The sequence below is a fragment of the Schistocerca nitens genome, chromosome 1 (assembly GCF_023898315.1).
Source record: "Schistocerca nitens isolate TAMUIC-IGC-003100 chromosome 1, iqSchNite1.1, whole genome shotgun sequence".
Classification (NCBI taxonomy): Eukaryota; Metazoa; Arthropoda; class Insecta; order Orthoptera; family Acrididae; genus Schistocerca; species Schistocerca nitens.
The window spans coordinates 190,412,514-190,425,807 of record NC_064614.1 but is presented as its reverse complement, the minus strand read 5'-3'; the positions used below and the strand labels follow the sequence as shown (position 1 = coordinate 190,425,807).

Below are 13,294 nucleotides of genomic sequence, written 5' to 3'. Positions count from 1 at the left end.
AGCATCGGTGCAATCTGAATGTGCGGCCCGGGATAATTGGCGACCGTATTTTGAGACCAGTCTTCCATCCACGTCGCCTAACAGGTCGGAAAAATGGTTCAAATGGCTCTAAGAACTATGGGACTTAACATCTGAGGCATCAGTCCCCTAGACTTGAACTACTTAAACCTAACTAACCTAAGGACATCACACACATCCATGCCCGAGGCAGGATTCGAACCTGCGACCGTAGCAGCAGCGCGGTTTCGGACTGAAGCGCCTGGAACCGCTCGGCCACAGCGGCCGGCAACAGTTCGGAACTATCGGCGTTTTTTGCGGGTGACTTTGCCTCCGCTGCTGTAAAAAAAGTGCCATTGATGATTCGAAGGGTCATATGGCTGCTACATAATGCTGCTCCAGCACACTTCGCCGTTAACGTGCTGACGTATCTCAATCGTTTCTTCCCTGGTCGTAGGATCGGACGAGGGGTCCAGTTGCGTGGCTTGCTCGTTTATCGCATTTCAACCAGTGCGATTTCTGGTTATGGGGCCATCTCTGAAGTATCGTTATGCAGAGCCCATTCCAGATGTGTAGACACTGGAGCATCCTATTCATGCTGCCGTTGACACTGTTCGTATGAAGCCTGGCCGATGTGAACTTGTGATACAGGACATGCTAAGGCGCGTGCACACACGCGTTGAGGCACATGGAAACCATTTTGAACACATATTGTAACTGTGGTACAGCGCGTGTTAGACCGCAGTCTCCGCAACGATTGAGTACGTGGTCTGTAGCAAGGAAACCACGCATTTTCCGACGTAAGTTCGGTAGACCTTTTTTGTTCCATATCATCTCATTGACGTCCCTAGAGTTTGTACACGGTGGAAAAAAATCACCCTGTATATTGTATAAAGAATAGCCTGGGGAATGCCAGACGGCGTGGCATTTAATACCGATCCTTCTGTGGCTAACAAGGATTGTCCCCATTCCTTTTGTTCATAAAGAAGTGCCTCCTGCAAAGAAGCGCGACGTTTCGGAACGATCTGTGAAGTTCCCGAGATTTCTGTGCGCAGCCGCGCGCAACCCCTGGAGCTTTACGTGGTAGGCGGCAGAGGGCAGAGCCGGCGCAGCACTCTCGTAAATTAGGCGTCGGCCGTCGTCAGGTCGTAGCTGTGTGCCGCGCGCCGGTAAAGAGGACGGGCGCCGTCCTTTAGGCTTGCGCGATGACACGCAGGCGGCGGCGCGCCACTCAGATGCACTCCCGCCACTGAAATAGCGCCCGTAAACCCTACTTATGACGGCTGCCGACGGTAAATATTTACTCCCGATGATGACGAGGCGCCATTGTAAATTCCGGGGGAACCCACGCGGTCGACGTTTATTGAAGCGCGTACGGGAGGAGCTAACCTGACCTAGCTGTCCCGCCTGAAAGATTGCTAAATGGAAGTATTACAAATTAATGTTTACCCAGTTCAGCAGGTCACTGTACTCTGTGTAACGGGAAACCAGTAAACGACCTGGCAGAAATATGCGTAGATACAGTCGTGCTCACTCACACTAACATATGCTGATTGCACGGTTTGGTAATTTTGGAGTTTTGGTACACAACATAAATGAGGTAGTAAATGCTAGGATTAGAGGTAGTCTTGGTAGAGAACGGAACATAGATGAACATGTAAGAGAGAAAATGGGAGCCAACGACTTCCCTTTGTTTTTTTATGTTTGGTTGTTTGTTTCGTACATAATTAGAACCGTTGTTAGCCCATTGTGTATCTTATATCCTTACAGACTATAAATTGCCTCTTATAAGTAATAAAACTTAGTAGATCGCGTTAATCCCGCACTTTTATGTGTCCAAAATAGTTACTTTTGATGCAAGCACAGTTTACACGCACAAACATAGAAAAATGGCTCTGAGCACTATGGGACTTAACATCTGAGGTCATCAGACCCCTAGAACTTAGAACTACTTAAACCTAACTAACCTAAGGACATCACACACATCCATGCCCGAGGCAGGATTCGAACATGCGACCGTAGCAGTTGCGCGGTTCCGGACTGAAGCGCCTAGAACCTCTGGACCACAGCGGCCGGCGACATAAAAAATATGTAGAATTATTCTTGTCCTTTCGTATTCAATAGAGTATTATTCATCATGATCAGAGGCAAGACTTTCCTGTTACTATAAATAAATGCAAAATTTGTTTATGAATAACAGAAACATGTTTTATGTAAGTTCGCCGAAATATAAAAGCGATGTTTTTTGTAAGTTTGACGAAACATAGAAGCGTTCTTTTTATTATACATTTTTGTTGAGGGAACTGCATTTTCTAGCGCTGTTTGACGAATCTGCATTGTTTTCTTTGTTTTTACAACAACATCCCTCTCCTTCACGTAACAAACCAATAATTGTCGAATGAAACCTGACTTATACACTGATAATTTCAGTTCCGCTGTAAATATTGTGTATTCTTATGTAAGAGACAGGAGGATAACGGTGCAGAACAAAAATGTTCCGTAGATTACACAGCCCTTTATATATCCTCACTCCATTTCTACTCGCTTCACCACTTCCAGTTTTTAGGGGAATTTAGTAAGACACTGACTGCATGTGTACGGAAAGCGTTCGTTATGATGTAACCCCTGCTAGGTATGCAACACACCCAATGTTCAGGTAGTGCAGGTACGACCGTAAAGGACCAAAACTACTTGGAAAACTACCGTAGCCTACCCTTACTTGTGGTAGTCTATAGTAGATTTACAACTCTGGGTGCCTCTATTGCCCACGTACCTGATACGCCACGACACGCTCAGACAAGGACTCCTGTTCGGCAATGGCATGAATTTCTGCAACACGGCTGGCGAAAGGGCACATTTCGGGTCACTCAGACAAGATTGGTAAAATTGTTCGTCTGTTTAGACAGGAAAAACATACGTAACTGTGGACTTCACTGTCCATAGTCTATAGTGATTTGTTAGGCAACATTAAACGTTGTCATTTTTTTAATGACAACGGATAACCATTAATCATCTAGTCCAATAGATATAGTTTCTTGTGGCTCAGTTTCCGGGTGCAAGTCTTTCAAATGGACGCCACTTCGGCGATTTGCTTGTCCGTATCCACTCCAGTTATCCAACCGGGAAAAGGGGACCTACCGTTTAACGTGAAATCCCAACTACGTGCAGTTCCTGGTGGCTTCTCACATCGTCGAGTGGTTGAGGGCAGAATGAAAAATTCCGTAGTCCGGCAGGGGTATCTAGGCACGCTCTTTACCACTAGGTCACTAGGTCCCAACTATTCTGATATTCACAGTTCACAGTAATTGCGTATTCACGAGGGTGCGCGTTAAGCGTCAAGGCGTGGATGGCTATAGTGTCCACGGCACGATGACGATGCGAATGTGCAGCCGCTCGTGAAATATTGTCATTTAAAGTGCACAATTCAAATGTTCAAATGTGTGTGAATTCTTAAGGGACCCAACTGCTGAGGTCATTGGTCCCTAGACTTACACACTACTTCAACTAACTTATGCTAAGAACAACACACACACATACCCGAGGGAGGACTCGAACCTCCGGCGGGAGGGGCCGTGCAGTCTGTGATATGGCGCCTCAAACCGCACGGCTAAAGTTCACAGTGCCTTGGATTAATTTTTGTTACTGAATCATCAAGTTCCCACGTGCTCTCGTCGCCCGCAAACCGACCCGATGTTTTAGATTATTAATCTCCACCAACGGTGTTCGAGTCAATAATATTTATGTTGTTGTTCACGCACTTATTTCAGACAGAGCACACATATCCGATGTCTCAATATGAAGTTCTTTAGGATGATTCTGACCGTCAGGAAGCGCGGTTTTTCCGTTCACGAAGCACTGGCCGTCAATACGTCCGGTCGCGAACATACCTGAACCTTCACTACACTATAATCTTAACTGCTACCTGGAACAGTTACACTCCTGGAAATTGAAATAAGAACACCGTGAATTCATTGTCCCAGGAAGGGGAAACTTTATTGACACATTCCTGGGGTCAGATACATCACATGATCACACTGACAGAACCACAGGCACATAGACACAGGCAACAGAGCATGCACAATGTCGGCACTAGTACAGTGTATATCCACCTTTCGCAGCAATGCAGGCTGCTATTCTCCCATGGAGACGATCGTAGAGATGCTGGATGTAGTCCTGTGGAACGGCTTGCCATGCCATTTCCACCTAGCGCCTCAGTTGGACCAGCGTTCGTGCTGGACGTGCAGACCGCGTGAGACGACGCTTCATCCAGTCCCAAACATGCTCAATGGGGGACAGATCCGGAGATCTTGCTGGCCAGGGTAGTTGACTTACACCTTCTAGAGCACGTTGGGTGGCACGGGATACATGCGGACGTGCATTGTCCTGTTGGAACAGCAAGTTCCCTTGCCGGTCTAGGAATGGTAGAACGATGGGTTCGATGACGGTTTGGATGTACCGTGCACACTTCAGTGTCCCCTCGACGATCACCAGTGGTGTACGGCCAGTGTAGGAGATCGCTCCCCACACCATGATGCCGGGTGTTGGCCCTGTGTGCCTCGGTCGTATGCAGTCCTGATTGTGGCGCTCACCTGCACGGCGCCAAACACGCATACGACCATCATTGGCACCAAGGCAGAAGCGACTCTCATCGCTGAAGACGACACGTCTCCATTCGTCCCTCCATTCACGCCTGTCGCGACACCACTGGAGGCGGGCTGCACGATGTTGGGGCGTGAGCGGAAGACGGCCTGACGTTGTGCGGGACCGTAGCCCAGCTTCATGGAGACGGTTGCGAATGGTCCTCGCCGATACCCCAGGAGCAACAGTGTCCCTAATTTGCTGGGAAGTGGCGGTGCGGTCCCCTACGGCACTGCGTAGGATCCTACGGTCTTGGCGTGCATCCGTGCGTCGCTGCGGTCCGGTCCCAGGTCGACGGGCACGTGCACCTTCCGCCGACCACTGGCGACAACATCGATGTACTGTGGAGACCTCACGCCCCACGTGTTGAGCAATTCGGCGGTACGTCCACCCGGCCTCCCGCATGCCCACTATACGCCCTCGCTCAAAGTCCGTCAACTGCACATACGGTTCACGTCCACGCTGTCGCGGCACGCTACCAGTGTTAAAGACTGCGATGGAGCTCCGTATGCCACGGCAAACTGGCTGACACTGACGGCGGCGGTGCACAAATGCTGCGCAGCTAGCGCCATTCGACGGCCAACACCGCGGTTCCTGGTGTGTCCGCTGTGCCGTGCGTGTGATCATTGCTTGTACAGCCCTCTCGCAGTGTCCGGAGCAAGTATGGTGGGTCTGACACACCGGTGTCAATGTGTTCTTTTTTCCATTTCCAGGAGTGTATATCGGCGCTACCACAGGAAACGTGGTATCGGTATGGGGAGAGCGGGCAGCGACGTAACTATATGCTTACAAAGCGACGGAATTCATTTCTAAATTCTCAGCTGTTCGAAAAAGCACAGTTTTAAACTTATCGGGCGGACTGAATTGGGTGGTTGCAATTTTTTGTGGTGAACCTTGAACATTGGCACTATTTCGGTGTAAAGTGCGTAATTGTGGTTTGTTGTTGTAGAATTATATTATGTTTGGTAAAACAGACACTGCTTGGCAATCACTCAAATTTAAACATTAGGTTCGTAAGTTAGAGGAATATAATTGAAGTACATCGTAATTAACAGAAAAGAGATCAGTCTCAAAATCAAGTTAGCTTTTCTGCAACGTTGCAGCAGAGAACCCAGAAGAAAATTTCAGCCCTTCTGAACTTATGAATCTGCGCACCACAAGATATATATATATGAACTGAAAAGAGCTCAATCTAAGAAACAAGTTAGCTTTTCTGCAATTTTTTAGAAGGCTCAGAAGAAAATTTCAGCTAAACCATTAGTGGCAGATGCCATTCCGACGTGTTCCACGCCCTCGAAACGTCAAATATTTGTGATATTCCTAAAGATAGTGATTCCAATGAAATTGAACCAAATTCTTGCTAACGATTTTTATTAATTAGCTTGTTCTTGAGCTTTTCAAGTCAGTGGTGATTATTTATTTCGTAACTGGCGTGCAAAAAGTATGTATGTATATTGAACTTTTCCAAAACTTTTTGAGCCTTAAACTAATTTAATAGCAGTACGGTATCCAACTTTTATTCAATTTTGTTGTACAGAAAAAGTTATACATAGCTTTAATTTTGTAATACTGTGTCAATTATGGGTTTTTCGTACATATCATTTTTTTTAAACCAGGTTTTTAAAAAGGTCCTTGATAACCCGGCTGTTTGGTAGTCCAGCATTGATAGATCCCGAGCATGTCGTATTATTAAGGCGCTACTGTTTTTAGGCTGTAGCTGTTGCACCTTTTTGTAGTTGTGTTTCGGTGGCGCCATTGACACTGGACCTTGTTTTATGTTGCAGGGTTCCCGTTCGCTGGCATCCGCACAGGTTACCCAACGGTGCTGCCCGGACAATACGGGTAAGTGTGAGTGCTCGGCAGGCAAGCTGCCTGCCAGGTAAGTCCGCCATACACCGTTCCCCTCTCCTTCCGTAAACTGTAGTACTTGCCGCGTCATCGCGCTCTGCTACCACTGGCCACGCTGTCGCTACTGGGCCATTTCATTCATGTCTGATCTGTACCCTACCAACGAGGCAAATTGCAGTGCAGGTACAGGCACGGTTGCCTGAATGTACGTACCTCGTAATCAGTTAAGGTAATGATTCTTGTGTTTCTCCCGGCGTATTTGATAATCAAAATATCCACGGGTGTACTGCCGGTCTACAGTGTCCAACGGGCACAATATAATTTTGAAGAAACACCGGGTCGGAAATGTGTTTTGTCCTCCGAATAAAACTCGTGCACTGATGGGGAGCGCCAAAGATGACCTCGGTTTGAGGAAGGCCGGCGTGTCCGGATTCCGTGTCAATGTGGCAAGTCGTATATTGGTCAGACGATGCGTACCGTCGAGGATCGATGCCGTGAACACCAGAGGCACACTCGACTGATGCATCCGAGTAAGTCGGCGGTCGCTGAACATTGTTTGTCGGAAAATCATGGTATGGAGTATGAACGCACGAGGATTGTGGTACAGACGTCGAGATACTGGGACAGCGTTGTTAGAGAGGCCATCGAAATTCGCACCAATGACGACCTCATAAACCGTGACTGTGGCTATAATCTTAGCTAGGCTTGGGAACCAGCGATTGGGCTAATCAAGAGTAAATCGAGCAAACGTATAGTTGTGACGACCACGGCGGACAGAGCCATCACTCCGACGTCATCGCAGACGCCGTCGCAATCTGTTCCACCGCGCGACCGTGGCGCGGGGCGCGGACGGCGGAGGGAGCGCGCCGCGGGCGGAGGGTATTTAAATTGGCCGCCGCCGCGACCGAACCCAGTTCCCTCTGAGCAGCCATAGCGTACGGATCTCCGTGCCGGCACGTTCACAGGAGCTCAGTCCGTCAGTTCACCTGATGATGGCGACATGTACGATCGCCGAAATATTGTGCCCGTTGGACACTGTAGACCGGCAGTACACCCGTGGATATTTTGATTATTTAAGGTACTATTTGATCGTCGATTTACAACGCGAGATCAGCTTCGGTGTGTTACTCGTAGACAACTGAAATTAAAATCTCCCGTTGTAGCATTCTGCTCAATTTTCATACTGTCACGATTGCATCTTTATGCCGTTTTCGCACGAGAGCGAAGTTTGTTAGCGACTCGTATGAACGAGAGTGAACATATCGGGGGTAGTCTGTCACCTCAAAGCAATCAATCTGCGGCCATGAAACTTGGTGTTATTCCTTTCTTCTTCTTCTTGTCTCTCTCTTAGCCTCTTGATCCGAGAGTGGTACTTTCTCTCTCTCTCTCTCTCTCTCTCTCTCTCTCTCTCTCCCTCTCTTTCTCTCTCTCTCTCTTAACCTCTTGATCCGAGAGTAGTACTTGCACCCTACGTCCTCAGTTGTTGGTTGTGTTCCAATCCAATCTCTGTATTCCCCTACACTTTTTATCCTGTACAGCTCCATCCAGTACTAGTGAAGTTAATCTCTGACGTCGTATCACATGTCCTATCCTCCTGCCACTTCTTCTTGTCAGTATTCTCCTCTATACGTTCTTTCGCCGATTCTGCGGAGTACGTCCTCATTCCATATCCATCAGCCCACCTCATTTTTAACATTCTCCTGTAGCACCACGTCCCAAATGCTTCGATTCTCTTTTCCGCGACCAGGACGTTTTGATTATTAGTCAAAGACGCTACCCCTAGACTGTGGATGTTACTTTTTACGTCACTCTCAAGTGGGACACATTTTTCCCAATTCTGGAGGAATGGCGGAAACCTTCGTTATAGAAGTGGACCTTTTAGCTGTTGAGGAACGTTCCATCCTGAAAATCACCACGTCGTCGTTGACTGCCACGCAATTGTTTTCGCATCATCGGAGAAAAGACGAAGATGTTACTCACAAGGGGAGGCCACGACGTTTGGAACTTCATACACTCGTGGTACTCCATTAGGACAACAACATGTGTAAGCAGTAGCACGTACTTCTCAAGCGTTATTGAGAAAATCGCAAGATAATTTGGGTCGTCAAATATATACCTGTGCGTGGCCGTTTTTACCAGGAAGCGGCGTTAGCCGAGTGGGTAGCGTTCAAGCCCCGTAATCACTGGATCGAGTCCCGTTCGTCAGTTTTTATTTTTAACACAGTCATTTTTTTACGATTTATATTACAATTGATATAATGGGAAAAATACGTGTAATCGGATGAACTTTTATTAAATTTACAATGTTATTTGACAGTCTACAAATTTTTATTATCACAAATAATATAATATTCATAACTATCGACTAGTAAACGACCAAACGCATAAAGTGATACTCAAAATGTATGCTTGTCCTTGTCTTCAAAATTGTTCGTATTTAATCGAAAAAGAACGAGAAATTGCTTCTCTTGAAGACGCTATTAAAATACACTCGATACTGCATGATCAATTATCAGCGGCGATATTTGAGGAAATGCTGCGTTATGCATGGTTTGTTTGCACATTATCAGCTGAAAGAGAGGTTTTTGAAAATGTTAACGAGGTTTGTTTTTCCACTGAAAACCTCAAAAGACTGCTTATGCGCAAACAGCATTTATTCAATGTAGCTGGTGCCGTTTAACTTTATGTTTAGCATATTTTTACGAACAATACCATCCTGCCATTGTGCTCGTAATGCTTTTCGAACGCCGTCTGTGCTGGTCAAAACTTGGAGGTAAAAAGTAGTTTCGGGCTCCTTCCAGGTATAAGGGATTTCTCAAGTCACGGACAAGCATACATTTTGAGTATCACTTTATGCGTTTGGTCGTTTACTAGTCGATAGTTATGAATATTATATTATTTGTGATAATAAAAATTTGTAGACTGTCAAATAACATTGTAAATTTAAAAAAAGTTCATCCGATTACAAGTATTTTTCCCATTATATCAATTGTAATATAAATCGTAAAAAAATGACTGTGTTAAAAATAAAAAATAAAAACTGACGAACGGGACTCGATCCAGTGATTACGGGGCTTGAACGCTACCCACTCGGCTAACGCCGCTTCCTGGTAAAAACGGCCACGCACAGGTATATACTTGACGACCGAAATTATCTTGCGATTTTCTCAATAACGCTTGAGAAGTACGCGCAACTGCTTACACATGTTGTTGTCCTAATGGAGTACAACGAGTGAACGATGTTTGAAGTAAATCCGCGTTCCAAACGTCGTGGCCTCCCCTTGTCAGTGTTATGATACTATGACAGGAGAAAATAGGTTGGGGAGGGGGGGGGCGTTGCTGAAATTTAGTAATCCATTTTGAATAGGTGTGAACAGTCGCGGAATCCGGCGGACAGCGACCTTAGTTACGATCCAAATGTCGAACAAATGATCCATAACATTTACACTTTTTTCTGCTGTCGCACAGCAGTAAATATTGGCGAGACATATCATATGTATATTACTTCTCAAGTCAACATCCCTTTTTTTCAACACTTACTAATCGTACAGTGATGAATGAAATATCGATAGAAAATTTTTTTAGACCTTTTTTACAATGCATACAGATTTTCCGTCAAAACATACTAATTGTGACAAATTTTAACATAAAAGAGACTTAACTATCATAGGCAAAAGGTATCATGGATGCCCAGCTTGGTACCTACATTTTACTAAACTAACTTTTTAATCACGAATAAGAGGCTCCCTTTTTATATTATCTTATTACGAATGCCATTTTATTTGTTTTAAAGTACTTACTAACTTTATAATTTGTTCACGCCATTCTCATGGATAATAACTATAACCACTGCGGTAGTGGATTGCCTCTGCCCATCGGACAAGTTGCCTTTTCTAAACGAATATACTTTCTAAAACGACGAACATTAGTTTGAATTGTGATTTACCTGCTGCTCCTACGGCCTAACGTGCTCACTACATTTGAATTTTTTTCAGAATTAACTGCTTCGAAATGTATACACAAGGATATATCATAAATTTATGATTATTATTTCACATCGTTCTGTACATTTTTAAGTTTTTTTCTTCATTCCCAGAACATCCATTTCCCCAGCGACTACTCTTAATCCAAACACTGTGTCATTATTTAAAACCATAGAAGTGCGAAAGTTGCGCACAGACCCCCTGGTCGAAAATAAACAAGAAATCTTTGGCACATTTTATCCTTTTCAGAGTTTTCCACTGTGGAAGTGAAAGAAATTTTGTATTCTCCCTCGGATTTGGTGAAATGGGTACTAGTTCTTTTCAAAATTGTCGCTTGACAAATGCATAGCGGTGCGTGCATGATAGTGTCTTTGCCAGAAGACGGGTGTGCTGTGAACACGACCGTTTTCTTATCGGGTGCTCCGTGGATATGCAAATTAGACAGATGCTGAATCTATCACCCTGTATCAAATTATGGATTACCCCCATGAAAGCTTCAGGCTGCTCGAAAAATCAGCTGCCGCGTACAACGGAAAACGTTATTTGATAATCTCCTGAACTCGTCAGGGTCCTTGCCTATTGCTTATGGTTGTAGGACGTTGGCATTTTGATTGAATAATGCACGTAAATGGTTGCTGAATGATAGAAAAACTTGCATACTTGTGTGTGAAGCGCGTGGAACAAGTTAGGAAAACTAAGAAATGAACTCCTCGTCCCTCAATACGTCGCGATTCCAGAACCGCCATTGAGATGGTTACCGGCAAGTCGGGATGTAGCGAACTGCGGCCGCTGTTAACTGTTACTGGAATGAGCCCATGTGATGAGACTGCGAATCCCTGATCTCATCATCCTCCTGAATACTTGCCGCGTATGCGCATAAGTTCAAAGTGAAGATTTGGCAGAGGGCCGAAGTCAAGAAAAACACGTACGAGCGCAGATTTCAGTGGCCACACCAAGTAGAAGTTCGAATCAGATTACCCATACGAATCCGAATACAATCCCCAGTGCCTCTCTCAACTTTTGGTCGCCTTCGTTCAGACTTCGGAAAGGCAACCCGCACTATCTTTTCTAACCAATCCCGGAAAGGGCTTAAGTGCTCTTCTAATCAGGGATCTCGAACTCCGTTATCTACATCTACATGGATACTCGGCAAATCACATTTATGTGCCTGGCTGAGGGTTCATCGAACCACCTTCACAATTCTCTATTATTCCAATCTCGTATAGCGCGCGGAAAGAATGAACACCGTACGAGCTCTGATTTCCTTTATTTTATCGTGGTGATCGTTCCTCCCTAATGTAGGTCGGTGTCAACAAAATATTTTCGCATTCGGAGGAGAAAGTTGATGATTGGAATTTCGCGAGAAGACTCCGTAGCAACGAAAAACGCCTTTCTTTTAATGATTTCCAGCCCAAATCCTGTATCATTTCTGTGACACTCTCTCCCATATTTCGTGATAATGCAAAACGTGCTGCCTTTCTTTGAAAGTTTTCGATGTACTCCGTCAGTTGTACCTGGTAAGGATCCCACACCGCGCAGCAGTATTCAAAAAGAGGAGGGACAAGCGTAGTGTAGGCAGTCTCCTTAGTAGGTCTGTTACGTTTTCTAAGTGTCCTGCCAATAAAATGCAGTCTTTGGTTAGCCTTCCTCACAACATTTTCTATGTGTTTCTTCCAATTTAAGGTATTCGTAATTGTAATACCTAAGTACGAGGGCGGTTCAGAAAGTAACCTCCGATTGGTCACAGTGCGGGTTGTGGGGGGAGTAGCGACGCCATCTGTGCGTTCACGCACTCAACAGGTCAGTCGGCATCAAGCCGTGGTCGAGTGAACGTCGTACCTGCGCTAGTTTAGTTTTTGTGGCAGTTTGAAATGTGTGCTGCAATAGAAAACCCCGCCAAATGTGAAGTGCGTGCTGTCATAAGGTTTTTTACAGCCAAAGGATATTCTGCAGCAGCTATTCATCGTGAGCTTTGTGCCGTGTACGGACCAAGAGTTATGAGTGAAGGAGTTGTCCGTGAATGGGTACGTTTATTTAAAAGTGGACGAGAAAACGTTCATGATGAAGAGAGGAGTGTTAGACCATCATTGGTGACTGACGAACTCGTTCAGACAGTTGATGCAAAAGTTCGTGAAAATCGACGTTTCTCAATGTCGGAGTTGTCTACTGGTTTTCCACAGATTTCTAAGACTCTCTTGTACGAGATAGTGACAGCAAGATTGGGTTACCGTAAGTTCTGTGCACGATGGGTGCCCAAAATTCTTACCGACCACCACAAAACTCAAAGAATGGCCTCTGCATTAGACTTTCTGTCACGTTATGAGGACGAAGGAGAACCATTGTTAAACAGAATCGTGACCGGTGACGAAACCTGGATTAAGTACGTGAACCCTGAGACAAAAGAACAATCAAAGATGTGGGCACATTCAAATTCGCCTACCAAACCAAGAAAAGCCTCGCAAGATTTTTCTGCCAGAAAACTGATGGCAACGGTGTTTTGGGATGACAAAGGGGTGTTGTTGGTTGAATTCATGGAACGTGGTACGACCATTAATCAAGACGTGTACTGTGAAACAATAAAAAAGTTACGACGGGCTATACAGAACAAACGCCGTGGTATGCTGACTTCCGGTATCGTTTTTTTGCACGATAACGCCCGTCCTCACTCTGCTCGCAGAACAACGGCCCTTCTTGAGTCCTTCAAGTGGGACGTTATCAACCATCCACCTTACAGCCCAGACCTGGCGCCAAGTGATTATCACCTCTTCATGCATTTGAAGAAATGGCTCGGGTCACAGCGGTTTGATGACGACGAAGAGCTCAAAGAT

The 13,294-nt window shown here is 45.5% G+C and overlaps 1 protein-coding gene across 1 annotated transcript in view; it reads left to right on the top strand.

Moving 5' to 3' along the window:
* The window catches only part of LOC126245257 (RNA-binding protein 24-B-like), a 375,332-nt gene that overhangs the window by 246,244 nt on the left and 115,794 nt on the right, over window positions 1–13,294 (top strand). Inside the window, exon 3 of the mRNA XM_049948300.1 lies at window positions 6,420–6,477. Within this exon, the coding sequence (XP_049804257.1) occupies window positions 6,420–6,477 (58 nt within the window). The remainder of the gene's footprint in view (window positions 1–6,419; window positions 6,478–13,294) is intronic.